The following is a 14,721-nucleotide window of genomic DNA, read 5'->3' on the forward strand; positions in this document are numbered from 1 at the left end:
GAAATGGATATGTTGCAGTTGGTGTATGCCGTTTTATAACAGTGGAACTTGAGTGTTAAAGAAATAGCATTTAGTGCACAATGCAGACTACTGATGCCTTTTTTTTCATTAGCGTGAAATCAGTGTATACCTGGTAACATGAACACAGATTTATAACATATTTTCCAGATAATGTGGGAATCAATTACAGTTTTAGTATTTTACCTGCAGTATAATAGTATTGTATATAGCATATATGATGTTTATGGGATAATCAATGTAATAATCTAATCTAATGTCTGAAAAGCCAGTTTTTGAACGATCTCATATGTGGTTCATGGTCAATAAGACGCTACCTTTTGTTTAAATTGAAACATTGTTTTTGAAATGTTTACCTTGTGTTATATTTTGAAAGTAGGGGTTTTAGCAAAAGAGAGGGAGACATTTAAACTCAATCTAAAAAGAAAGGGGAACAAAATGGAAAGAGCAAGTAACAATAAGCAGGCTGACACAGTAACTTTAACAGCACAAATCACATTATAGGGAATGATCCAACTGTTTTTTTGTGGTTATTTTTTGTGGGTTATTTTTTTTAACCTTTATTTAGTCAGGGAAGGTTCACTGAGAGGCAACCTCTCTTTTGCAGGAACGCCCTGATCACATTCACACAGTTGCACACATTCATACCTGGAAGCTGCCCAGTACAACCACAGTCTGATCTGCTGGCCACTGAGCAGCTCCACTGGAGCAGTTGGAAGTTAAGAGCCTTGCTCAAGGGCACCTCAGTGGTGGTAATGAGGGAGGGACAAGCGCTGCTCTTTCACTTTCCCCACTCAGATTTAATCCTGTCGGTCTGGGGATTGAACCGACGACCTCCCGGTCACAAGCTCGCTCCTCTAACATTTAGGCCACCACTGCCCCCACAGTACCCCAAACAACCCAGAATTATGACCCAACATAATCAACCCAACAATGTGTTTACAGAAACAACCCAGCACTTTTTTGTGTGTACTGGAAACTAACATAATAACAGCATATGCTTGTTAGTTGCAGGAATAATGTATCAGAGAGAAAAGACATGTTGAAAGAAATGAAACGATTTTGGATAACAGCAGGAGTGGAAGATGGCAGTAGTGCAAGAGCTGCCGTTAAAACCCAAAGAAGAAGTTCTTTTTTTTACTGTACAGTATAATTTTTTTACTTAATTGTTTATATATATATATATATATATGTATATATATATTTAACACAAGTACTTAAATAGTATTTAATACCACTGTCCATACCAGAAGTGCATATAGAAATAAAAAAAAAAGAAATATATACACGAAATGAATAGTCTTAATTGCCTTTTTATTTTTAATATATTTTATAATGTTGCCATATTGATGCAGTTCTTGATCAAAAATGTCCAAAGTTTGATTTGGAGTCCGTCCATTTCTTCTTGTGAATGTAGAATTTTCACAATAATAAAATTAACTGCACAAAAAATGACATATTTTTCAAAGAATGTCTTTATCCTCAAATTGAATTGTTTGTCCAGTTTTCTTCTTATCAAATGTTGAATATCACTCCGAAATATTCTGGTATACATCTATACGTGGATAAAACAAATGACAAAGAAGAGGAAAATGTAGGGGTATCCCTTGGCGTGACGTAACTGCTGATCTTGATTACGCAAACGGGTGTCATTGGTTGACACCGACGCACAAGGCCTGTAGTTTGAAAGCTGTCTAGGCCCTGGCGAGTTGTACCATTTTAGCCACATTGCGAACAAAGTTACAATATTTTGAAAGAAATTCAAGGAATTGTGGAGCCATTTTACAAAACACGTTTCCTACCTTTGGACCATGCGGTGGTAAGAGGGAACAACAACCCGGAGGGATACGTGAAAGCGGACGTGTTTTTGAACAGCATTATCATTGTTATATTGCATCTTGACTGAGTTTCATTGAACTCCACGCAAAGGAGAAAATAAAGCTAGCTGGCTAATGCGATAGCGGCTAGCTGGCTAGCTGGCGGCGGCTATCCAACCAACGTGCTATTCACTTCCTTGTTACACACTGGAGTGTGATGGAAGGCGAGAAGAAGTTTGTGAGAAGGAGACGGACTTTTTTACTTCCACTTTAACACAATCTTGTTAATGGATTTACACGATTGCACGAACGGCAACCTTACAGAAGAACTGGATTTCAAATTTGGAGGGGCTTTGGGCCTGTGCTTTGACCATGAATGCGACTGTCTAGCTGGAAACAGTTAGCTAGCTATTAGAGGCTAACGTTAGCTGGCTAAACTGACTACCATTAGCTAGCTAGATACCACATCTGGGAGATTTCCGTCCTGGAGTACAATGGTTGAGTACCGACTGACTCTATAACTAAACACCATATTGTGGATTTTATGCGACGGGATCTACAGGCACAAAGTCTCATAAAAATAACTATTGTCGGGGGCAACTTGGGTGAACCTGTAACGAGCTAGCTTTGTAATGCTAATGTTAAGCTTGTGATTTAGCTATTTAGCTGGCTGTCTTAATTGTGGATTTGCTGTTGCTAACTAGCCTGTCACACAGCTAGCCCAATGTTTTGTTCCACGACACAACAAGGAACATAGGTAAAGTATATAAGGATTATTCTCAACGTAGGTATAGGGTTTATCCAGTAGATAGATGCCTAATTCAGAGGTGCTTCGCGAGGGTCGGGGACGGAGCCCCTCTGCTCAGAGAAATGCTAACCGACAGGACAGGCGTAGTAAACCAGGGAGCGGTGCCGCTGCCGCTGCCGCTGCTGCTGCTGCTGCTCAGCGAGACAGACACCGTGAGAAGAGGCGCTCATCGGCTTCTAGGAGAAAGAAACGCAGACAGGCCAAGGGAAGAGACTTGTGGCATACGGGTACAACAGGAGACCCTGACAATGACCGAAAAGGCACTTTTGATAAAGACGCAGACCTTCGGACATTGGTGGAGTATGATGACGTGAGCTCCCAGTCAGAGCGATTTTCTGGGAGCCCCTCTCCTAAACTTGACCCCCATGCTGACAGGCTCTCAGTGGACCGACTAAGCGATGTTGACTTTGGTGACTATAATGGACCAGCATCCCCAGACAGAAGTCACCCGAGAGACCGGGAGGCAGTGTGCATCGGCAAGGATGAGCAAACAAGGGGGCCATCTGAGAGAAGCAAGCAAGAGAAGGAGCCAGGCAGGAAAAAGGACCGCCAGAGCCGTGAGAGAGACTCTTCAAAAGCTAGGAGTGGAGGCAGCCTTAGTGGCTCTAAAAATCACAGAGACACTACACGGAGCAATGACAGAAACGGTAAAAGGACATCTACATCTCAGTCCTTACAATCTGCAGATAAAAGGGATTCAAAAAGGCAAAGTAAGACAAGATCTGATAAAGAGCCCCCATCTGCCTACAGAGATGCTCCACAATCTTACAGAGATGACCGTGAAGACCTCAGGACATACAGGAGAAGTCCTGGTTTCAAAGCAGAAAGTCCCTATGGGACATCATATTCATATAACTACCAGTCTCCTGGTGGTTATAACCAGTTAGTATCTAGAAGAAGTCCAACTTATGGGAGCAAAAGACTCTCTCCCAGTTCCACATATTACAGCCGGGATGTAGATGGGTATGGGGCATACGGTATGCCAAAGTCACCCAGTTCATACTCCAGCAACAAAAGGAAGCGATCCCCAGCGAGCCCAGCAACCTGGCGCAGGTCCCCAAGTTACGGCCGACACAGTCCATATGAACAAGGAGAGGTCAGTTCAAGTCCTTATGGAAACCGCAAGAGATCACGAAGTCCATACAGAAAGTCCCTGAGCCCAAGTCCAGATGTCAGGTGAGCTTTTATATAGCAGCTAATACTATGATGTATTTCATTTGTTGGCTGTAGTCTAATTTTGTGGTGTATTTTTATGATGCGTTTTCTTCAGACTTGATTGTTTAGGCTTATGTGGAATTTTGTTTGTTTGACTCGTTGGACATTGGCTCTCTACAACAAGGGGTGTAGATTTGTACAGTTTGAAAATATAATGCAACCCAAGCAAGGACAAAGTTGTAACTTTTATTATTAATGAGGCCTTATGTTTTCTGTCAATATTTGCTGGATTACCTATGCCTTTCCAAAAACCTTTGCCAGACTGTGAGAGTGAGAGAAGAAGTCCTGCATGTAACATTGGTGTTATAACTCATTTTATATGTTATGTCTCCAAATTTAGATATCCACTGCGTTTCTATCTCATGCAAGTAAAATAACGGTCCCATAAAGTTTGTAATGTTGGAACAAAGTCTAAAAAGGTGTCCTTGTTTTTTTTTTTTTTTTTTTTTTCTTTTCAGGCGATCTGCTCGGTCACGCAGCAGAAGTCCATATTCATCCACAAGGCATTCACGTTCTCGCAGCCGTCACCGCCACTCTCGCTCCCGCAGTCGGCCCTCTAGCCTCTCACCAAGCACGCTCACCTTCAAAACCAGTCTTGCTGCTGAACTCAGTAAGCAGAAAAAGGCTAAAGCTGCAGAAGCAGCTGCCAAGGCCAAGAACTCCAGCAACACATCTACTCCAACCAAGGGTTCTTTGTCTGCTCATCAACCCAGCCCAAAGTCCAATCACATTTCCCGAAAGGGCCGTCCTCCCTCTCCACCACAACCAGAGAAAGGTCCCAGAACTCCCACATCGAGCCAGCCCCAGTCCCCCTCTGACAGGTCGTCCAAGAGGACCACTGAGCACCAGACCAGCAAGGACAGAGATGGAAAAAGGAAAGATGACTCTTTACACCGGGACAAAAGGAAAGCACCAGCATCTGGACCGAGCAAAGACAAGGAACGAGCCACTGGTCCACTCATTTCTACTCTGCCATCCCTACCATTGCCACAAACAGTTCTTGAGCACATGAATAAAGGAGAAAGGTATGGGTGTGTTGTTGTGCCAATTGACCTAGAATTCTTATCCACCTTTTTTTTTATTCTTGATTGTTAAGACTTACTCACTCTCTGTTTCTCCTGCATTTTTCTACTATCAGCTTGAAGGACAGCTTGCTCTCAGGGAAGAAAAAGTCAGAGAGAAAGGCCCGTCCGCTTCTTACCGACTTGCCTCTTCCCCCTGAACTTCCTGGTGGCACGTCTTCCCCGCACAGCCCACCCGACGACAAAAAGTCCCAAACAGTTCGCCGAAGACCTAAGTATGTTACCTGGCATTTAGTGCTATATCCTCTTTTGCTATTGTTTGCTGCATATTCACTTTGCTTCCACTGAAATATTTTCTTTTTATTTCCAGAATTTGTGGCCCAAGATACGGCGAGATTAAGGAAACAGAGATAGATTGGGGCAAACGCTGCGTGGACAAGTTTGAAATCATTGGAATCACAGGAGAAGGCACCTACGGTCAGGTGTACAAAGCTAAAGACAAAGACACTGGTGAGTGTTTTGAAGATATAGGTTCATTCCTAACTCCTCATCAACATTGTAAACATAGATCCATTCTCAATGTTCTGCTGAGGTGAAATAAAGGTTGATGATGACGATGAGCTCTTATTTCGAATGTTCTCTGTGAAATGCAAGTGGTCATAGATAGGAATCTGTTTAGCGTGAGGCCAGCTTGTGATGTCGTCTTGACACACTGTTCTTGTTTCTGTGTCGTAGCTGAAATGGTGGCTTTGAAGAAAGTTCGGCTGGACAATGAAAAGGAGGGTTTCCCAATCACAGCCATCCGAGAGATTAAGATTTTGCGACAGCTCAACCACAAGAGCATCATAAACATGAAGGAGATCGTCACAGACAAGGAAGATGCTCTAGACTTCAAGAATGATAAAGGTACATTATGTTTTCACTCTGCAGTGGCTCTATAATCCTGCCACACAACAGTGATCTGTTTAATACATGGTCTCTATTTTTTCCCCTCTCATCTCAGGTGCTTTCTATCTCGTATTTGAATACATGGACCACGACCTGATGGGTTTGCTCGAGTCTGGCCTGGTCCATTTCAACGAGAGCCACATCAAGTCTTTCATGCGACAGTTGCTGGAGGGCCTTGATTACTGCCACAAGAAGAACTTTCTGCACAGAGACATCAAGTGCTCCAACATTCTGCTCAATAACAAGTGAGTCCTCTATACATCTTATTTCATTACGTGGTCACGCATGTTTTCCCGACTACATTTAATTAAGATTTTTTTCCCCCTCCTATTCAGAGGTCAAATAAAGCTTGCAGACTTTGGTCTTGCGCGGCTGTATAACTCTGAAGAGAGGTGAGTCTCCTATGTTTTTGGTAAATATACACTACACCTGTTAAACTGTCGCGCCCTGACAATTGTTTTACTTATATCTTTTTTTTAATTTGTATTTCCTTTTCCTGTTGAGGTGGTTAGATTTAATCGATTATGAACATAGGATAGGCATATATAAGCTTTTGACTCGGCCTAATCTTATCAGACACTATTTACCGTTTAAGTTTACACTGTGATATGTATATCATTATTGTTTTTATGAAGGCTGAATAAACTACTACTACTTGCATTTTCATTTGTGTGTGATAATACTAACATCTCTTGTCTTTTCTTCTCATTTTCAGTCGTCCATACACCAATAAAGTGATTACACTATGGTACCGTCCGCCAGAGTTACTTCTGGGAGAGGAGAGGTACACGCCGGCTATAGATGTGTGGAGCTGCGGGTAAGAGCAGGACGGATATTGACTCAAGTCTAATTACTGTAGGTCACTTGCCTATCTGCCCTGTCGGTGTTGTTTTTCTGTTACTTATAATGGTGAATTGTATTTTGTTTTGTCTCTCACAGATGCATTCTTGGAGAGCTGTTCACAAAGAAACCAATTTTTCAAGCTAATCAGGAGCTTGCCCAGTTAGAGCTTATCAGGTAAGTTTAGGCTAAATCCCGTTCAATGTTAACGTCTGACATTTAGATTTAGTTGTGAACTCTAGAGTTGATTCACACATAGTGCTGCACCCACTTGAGCCAGACACAAACTGGGAGTGGGTTTCAGCTATCTAAAACAGAAAGAGAACGCTGTACTCATTTTTTCCACTTATCGTCTCAATCAACCATAAAGCTACGCCACCACATGATGTTTTGATTAACGGGCCTTGCTTGTTTTGTTATGACTTCCCTTGTTTGGAGGAAAGGTGAAGGTAGTGATTAATCTAGTGGAGGCAGCCCGCCTCTCCTGGGGGAAACCCTGAACGTTTGCAAAGATCTTATTTTGCTGTGAGCTATGCGCGGCATAACATGCAAGAAACATTTTTTCACTTGTTCTGACATTTACTTTAATCACTTTATCACTTTGCAAGGTACAGCATTGGTGGTAGTGAGGGAGAAGTGGAAATTAGCTCCAGTGAAGGCGAATGTGATTTAAAGCAACAAGTCAGGCCAGTTCTCTGGGTGTTGTCATGAAGTCATTTGGAGATATGTAGGAAGTCACCATTGCCTGTTATGCCCACACATTGCTGAGTTCTGCTTAAACAAATTAATTTGTCTTTTAGCCGAATATGTGGCAGCCCCTGCCCTGCTGTCTGGCCAGATGTAATAAAACTTCCCTTCTTCAACACCATGAAGCCAAAGAAACAGTACAGGAGACGGCTACGAGAGGAGTATGCTTTGTAAGTTCATGTGTATGGTGTCAAATTGAATATGTGAAGATTGGACAATGCCTTGTACTAGGCCTGCATGATATTGGAAAAAACTTACATTGCGATATTTTTTTCCCCTGCGATATATATTGCGATATGAAAAAAAAGACAAATTTTTACAAGAGGACATAAATATCCCTATTTAGAAGTACTAAATCATTCTCAACTACTGGGGTGATTTTGTACGGGAGTGCATCTACAAAGAAAATGAAAAAGTAAATTTTCTTTGAACTTTAATGCTTTACAAAAAACCAAAGCAAGTAAGCACTGTGACTACTCTTCTGAAGAGATTTTGGAGAGGGAAATTAGGAAGAAATACACTGGTTGACTGACATGACACCACTGTATTCATATAATATCAATCCAGGCTAAAGTGAATGATATTAATAATGCATGCATGTTGCTTCCTCTAAATTTCAGGTTGTGGTCGACTAGCGGGGCCTGCTTTGGTTGTTTGATAAACTGATTAAAATTGATCATGATTGTTGGTTTGCTGAGCATGCAGAGCCTGCATGTCACACTCTTGCAACAAACTGTGTATCCAAGAGCACTTAAATCAGTGTAAATTACGTTATGTCAGAAACAGACTGCTGTTGTAGATTAGTGTTACGTTTCCTGCGTCGCAGCTCCGAACCATAACGTTAGTTGGGACGGACGCCTTCTTTCTTTAGGCTAACTATGTTAGCTTTAGCCTGGCTGGTAGCAGCTTTCTGCGGTGAAAAATGGCCGGGATATGTCGTGATTACGTTGCATTAATCAGGTGATTTAGTTTTGTCTTTGCATAATACATCCATGGTCAACATCGCAACGTCCTGCGATGTGACTATCGCGCATGCGCACATCGCGATGTAGATGATGAAACAAAATATCGCCCAGCCCTACCTTGTACTGAAATCTTGTGCTTCTGTTGTTGTCCAGCATCCCTCCGTCTGCCCTGGACTTGTTTGACCACATGTTAAACTTGGACCCGAGTAAACGCTGTACAGCTGAACAAGCGCTGGGCAGCGAGTTCCTCAAGGACGTGGACCCAGACAAGATGCCCCCGCCAGAGTATGTTTTGCGTCGTGTTGCATCAACATGTTTGGTCTGGTTTACCTGCATTTACAATGTTAACCGTTTCCATCTCTCCAGTCTTCCACTGTGGCAGGACTGTCACGAGCTGTGGAGTAAGAAACGCCGGCGGCAGAAGCAGATGCCGGAGGAAGTGGCAGCCCCGAAAGCGCCCCGTAAAGAGCTGGGCCTTGACGACAGCCGCAGTAACACTCCCCAGGGCTTCCCTGCTCCTGGAGGTATTAAAGCTCAGAATGTGGCTGCTTCCGCGCTGCTGGGTGAGTTTCACTACTGTTTGTATTTGTACTTTGTAGGGGTGGTACGGTTCATGAAAAAACATCCGAACCGCTCGGTTCGCTTGTCTCGGTTCGGAGCGTGTGCGCGTCGCACGGTTCGTCAGTACACTGTTAATGTGCACTAACCACTTACTGCCGTAGTGCCTACTTTCGACACCTATGTTAAAACATTTACTGGAAATGACGAGCTGGATGAGCGTGACGAACGCAACACATGGCAGCTGATTGGACGGACGCGTCACGTGGGTCTTGCTGCTCCCGAATTTCAAAACCGACTCTAATGGCGTCTCGTTCTGAATACGATCTCGTATTTTACGAAAATAGTTCACCGAAACGTGTTTCTGAAAACATTTTAAGTGAAAAATAGGCCACACAGTTGCTGAATCTGTCTGTTTTTTTTTTTTTGATCGACAAAGTTCAGTTTAAAAAATTTTCGTCAGATTTTGAGAGGCGCCGAGCCGACGGCTCCTCAGGTGGAGTGCTGCAGGTCACGTCACGTGTAGAAATGGTAAGTAGGAGAGATAAGGAAGGCTGCCCGAGTCGGAGGATGCGCCAGCGTCGTATAAGTCTGGTGTGTGGGAACATTTTGGATTTCATGTTACCTATGATGACAACGGCAGAACTGCAGCTGTGTGCAAGCATTGTGCAACATGCATTCAATATGCTAATTTTAGCTATATATCATATGCTGAAGTATATTTCTGGAGTGTTAAAGATTAAAAGAAAAAATAACAAGAACTGTACAGAACCGAAAACCGTGACCCTAAAACCGTAATACGAACCAAACCGTGGATTTTGTGAACCGTACCACCCCTTGTACTTTGTGTCTTATTGTTAGCTTGTCAGTCACTGGTAAATAACTTTACATTGCACATACTGATATCAGTATGATGCAATGTATCCAAAACAAGTACAACACTTATAATAGAACACTTATTAATACCCGATAGGTCAGCCTTAAAGGTCCTAAAAGCTTGACAATAATAATTAGTCCATAATACTCATTAATTCCTTTACTCACTTAGTTAATCTGTCTTTCCCAAATCTTCTGAAGGACATACGTCTTTGGGGAATATGTGCACAGACAACACACTGAACCGAGCTCCTTTAGTCAGTACCCGCTTTCTACAGTACTGAACTGTGTAGTATTCTTCAGACCTATGACTCTGTTGGTCCTTGTTCTAGTGATGACCCGGCTTGGTCAGCTGGACCAGTAGTCTGACTGGTCTAACTTGTTTTCATGTATACATTTCATGTCACATGGCAGAGTTATTGTGTGATTTTTAAGAGTGAGTGCGTCATTTTAATTGGCATTAAAAGCTCTTGAAAACTATTACGACTCGTTGTGATATACAGTACGGCTTTCAGTCGAATGCTCCAGAACAAAAAGTTAGTAAAATAAACCTTGACTTCAGAATATTCCATCCCGGCTGTGGTTATCCGAGGTTAGGAATGCGTCTCTGAATGTATCTTCTGTCTTCTTACAGACCCAAAGGGTCCAAACTCCCAGTTAACCCAGGAACAGCTAGCGGTCCTCCTGAACTTCCTCGGCCAGCCCAAGAGTTCGGTCAACACGGCCCAGTTGGTCCAGTCCATGGGCACGAAGGTCAATCAGGAAACCTTACAGCAGCTCTCCAAAGCCCTGGCTCCCACTGACCCAGCTGAGCCTCCTCCTCAACCCACGCCTGCCAAGCCTCCCCAGCCTGCTGCTCCTGCAGGAGTGCCCCGTACACCCCCAATGCCCAAGCCTCCTTCACCCCCCATGTCTGCAGCGTCAGGTATTCCAGAAGGGGAGGCCGCAGCTGCCACGCAGACAGCCATGACGATGCTGCTGGCCCAGCTCCTCCAGGCTCAGCAGGCCCAGAGGCAGGAGCCGAGTGATGGCGGGGAAGGGGCGGAGAGCACCAACCCTGCAGGAGGAGCACCAGGGGGGCAGGCTCTACCTCCCGAGGTCAAACAGCCTCCAGCGCCCAGCCCAGTCTCTCCAGGTAACCCTTCTTCTGTTTAATCTTTTCAGTGAAACAGCTGGACATAGAGTGGAATATCTAGTTCTACTTGCGGCCCTGCGAGTCATTTTTGTTTTCAAAAGGTTTTTAACCACGTGTCGATAACAGAATTGTCAACGACCGTAAAGAACACTGGTTTACCAGATGGAATAATATTCAAAGAATACAGATTAGGCTAAGAGTGCATCCCTGGGAAAGTGCTCAACAGGTGGAGTACCAGTGAGGTACATTAGGATCAAAGTCCTGGTGCAAAATAAGAAATTAACACTTTTCCCCAAACCATATATTAAAGTGCCCATATTATGAAAAAAAAAAAAATCACTTTTTCTGGGATTTGGGGTGTTATTTTGTGTCTCTGGTGCTTCCACACGCATACAAACTTGGATGTCCACCTCCATGCTGTTTTGAGTGAGATACGGTTTCTGAATGTCTTCTGCCTTCAGTCTCCGGGTGAGCTGTTCAAAATCTGCACGGCTTTCTACGTTAGCTCGTCCTCAATGGCAAAACACTGCTACAACACACACTAGTTAACCATAATCTACAAAAGAGCTACTTCCATGTCCCTGTTCTGCAGGTATTCCACGCAAAGTTGGAAGTGCGCCCTCGTTTAGAAGAAGTCTCCCAGCTAATCCTGCCTTGTACTGACCGAAGTTGTAGAAACAAAGCGCTAGCTGATGTGATCCTTACCTAGCTACTGCGCATGTGCGCCTACCAACAAAGATGGGATAGACGTAAGATGCCTCAAAGAGGAGCTGCAGCAATGTGCAGTACAACAAAAATATGGTGTTTTTTGAAAATTAAACCATGTAAACCTATTCTGGTACAATCTCTAAATACAATTATGAACCTGAAAATGAGCATAATATGAGCACTTTAAGACTTGGATAAGAAGTAAGGAAATTCACATTACAGCAGCACAAGTCTTAATAAATAAATAAATAAATTATAAAAATAAATAAATAAAATGATAAGAAATACATTTAAGTACTTATAGTACATTATATAGTAGTATATAATGTTGTAATGTCTTGTCTTTCAGTGTCTGAAGTCAGTGGTGTGTCCATCCTGCCCCCAGACCAGAGGCCGCCTGAGCCTCCAGAGCCACCTCCACATGCCGACCTGGACTACCGGCAGCCTCCACTTGAACCCAAGACTGGCCACGCTCCACCTATTGCATCTGCAGGTGGAGGTGATGGAGGGAGACCCCCAGAGCCAGACTACCCGCCTCTCCCTACCGCAGAGGGGCCTGGATACGGCGGTGACTACATCCATCCACCTCCTCCACCCTTCACTCCTGCAGGGTTTGGGGACGGTTACATGGGTCACATGTTAGGTGGAGGCCTGCCACCTCACGCTCTGAGAGAAGTGTTTGGCGGACCTGGCCAGGCTGCCAGCTCGTCGTCTGCTGCAGGGGCTTTGGCCCCGGCCCACTCAGACCCCTATCCTCCAGGCGCTGGAGCCACTGGACCCAGCAGCATGGTGTTCACTGGGGACAAGGACCACCGTTTTAAGTACAATCACAGCCCCTTACCCGTGGAGGGACAGCCCAACCCCAGTGCTATCCACCTGTACAACCACGCTATGGCTAGAAAGGATGGTGGACCTCCTCCCCCACCCATCCCAGCGCCAGGACAACCCTGGGGTTCCCCTTCCCAAGTTGGGGCTCCACCACTACCCCTCGGCTTTGTCCCACATGTGAACTCAACAGCAACACTCAGAGGACGAGGCCTGCCTTTCTGAACGACTGGAAATGGGGGTTTGTGACAATGGACAAAATGCTAGAGGACTCAGTTTTGAGCCTGAAGCCTCTCAGGCCAGATCAGAGAGATCTGGAGATGCACACTCAGTTTGTAATAACTTAAATCTGTGTAAGGCATTGTATTCCTCCTCAGTCTGGAATGTGGAGTACGTTGCAGAAGGACAGCCCAATAACACTTGGAGGAGCTTTTCTTGCTCATACCATTTTCCTATTTTTTTGTAATCTATTCTGCTGTCTTTTAAATTAAACTTTTACCTTTTATTGAGTGTACATTTATCAGGCTGGGTACATTTTAAATCTCTACCTTAGCCTTTCTGTAATTGCTCCAGGGCAGACTAGTATTAATGTTTTGCACTACTGACTGAAGTAGGCGGAAACTATTTTAGTGATGAAAGGAAATGGATGGTGTGCTTTATCTGCACAATTAGGAATATGACCAGTAATGTAGTGTCCTCTTTTTATTATGGCCATGATTATGTAAATGGTTCAGTTGATTGGCTTGATGGTGTAGGTATCGGCACAGGGAGCTATTTGAAGAAAAAGGACTGTTAGTTCCAGACAGACTGGTAGCACTTGGATGACAAATCAGATCCGATTTCATGGAGAAAAGGCGGTTTTGACTTTAAATTCCACATGCCTTTTTGCCAATAGGTGTTCATAATCATGAGCAAAACAAAAACACACATAACCCAAGTTCGAAATGTCGTTTTTTTTTGTACTAAAATGATTTTGTCTCCCTCCCTGCTCCTTTGGCAAATGTTTATTAAAGAAATGCCAAGAATGTATTGTCTGTCTAATTACTACAAGGATTGTTATTGAAATTCTCAGTAACGTATTATAAATGACCACTGGTAGATGTGGTGACTTCTTAGTTCACACCACTGGATGGCAGTGTCCTGTCAAATAACACTACTCACACACTGTACCTGCAGTGTGCACTCATTGCAACAGATGAACATGGTTTCTGTGTTGCAGATAGACATCCAGTGCTGCGATTATAGGCCAATGTACTCACTTGTAAGTCTCACTCAAAACCAATAGACCTTAGCTGGCAGCCATTATTTTACTGCAGCCAAATCTTAACACTTCATACACCATTTATAAAATGACAAGCTCCTTGAGTAAGTTAGTATAATGCAAATAGACATATTTTGGCTGTATTTGTAGCATGAACATTTTCATTAAAAAAACTGCCAGGTTAGCACTGCTGAGATTTTATCAAGGGAGACATGGCTGAGGAGATAGCAGCACACATCACGTTTCAGACAGCTATGGTAATACACAACCTTGAATACAGGTACAGAGAAGTGCCTCTGTCAGGAATAAAGAAAATGTTCCAATAGCTGACAACTCCCAGGGGACTTCATCTTCAAGCATGTAAACTCATTCTTTGAACTTAATGGAAATCGATTTCTCAGATCACAAACCAGTTCTGAATGCTCCCTCTTAATGCCAACTTTGATATGATTTTTTTCTGGATTTCAGTAGACCTTTCATTGCCATTTTCACCTTTATCAAATAAGGTGTTTCTTTCAAATAAAATCAGCTTTAAAAAAAGAAAAGAAATCACGTTCAAATGAAATGATTTTTCCAATGTCTCGCTATAGAGAATATTAGAGATACAACTCGTGTTTATGATGCACCAAATTAAGAGTAAACTTAAGAATAAACTAAAAATATTTAAAAATGGAAATTTAAGTCCTTTCCTTTAAGGTTCAGTTAAATCACTATTTAAAAGCTCCACAACATTAAGACACTCCATTATGTTACACTCAGGTGGATCCAAGTGCAAAGACTTCTACTAGAACATATTCACATAATGGCAATATTGCCATTTAAATAGACATTAAAGGCTGCCTAACTGACCTTAAATGCTATAACACACTACATAGGGCAGTAGATTTATAAAAACAAATTTGATTCACAAACCACACTGGAGGCACAAATGGCAGACATGATATTCTACATGCAGCTGAACAAAGAGAAAGTCCTTTG

At 43.1% G+C, this 14,721-nt stretch overlaps 1 protein-coding gene across 1 annotated transcript; it reads left to right on the plus strand.

The window, feature by feature from the left end:
- Positions 1-1,673: 1,673 nt before the first annotated feature.
- cdk13 (cyclin-dependent kinase 13) lies at positions 1,674-13,509 on the plus strand. Its single transcript, XM_031297751.2, has 14 exons — positions 1,674-3,819; positions 4,317-4,883; positions 4,997-5,155; positions 5,251-5,390; positions 5,616-5,786; positions 5,884-6,073; positions 6,164-6,220; positions 6,544-6,645; positions 6,768-6,845; positions 7,469-7,585; positions 8,534-8,665; positions 8,747-8,943; positions 10,449-10,949; positions 12,007-13,509. Exons 1-14 carry the CDS (start codon positions 2,648-2,650, stop codon positions 12,705-12,707), a joined length of 4,284 nt encoding a protein of 1,427 aa, XP_031153611.1. The 5' UTR covers positions 1,674-2,647; the 3' UTR covers positions 12,708-13,509.
- Positions 13,510-14,721: the final 1,212 nt, after the last annotated feature.

This window comes from Sander lucioperca, chromosome 23, assembly GCF_008315115.2.
Source record: "Sander lucioperca isolate FBNREF2018 chromosome 23, SLUC_FBN_1.2, whole genome shotgun sequence".
In the NCBI taxonomy this organism is placed as follows: domain Eukaryota; kingdom Metazoa; phylum Chordata; class Actinopteri; order Perciformes; family Percidae; genus Sander; species Sander lucioperca.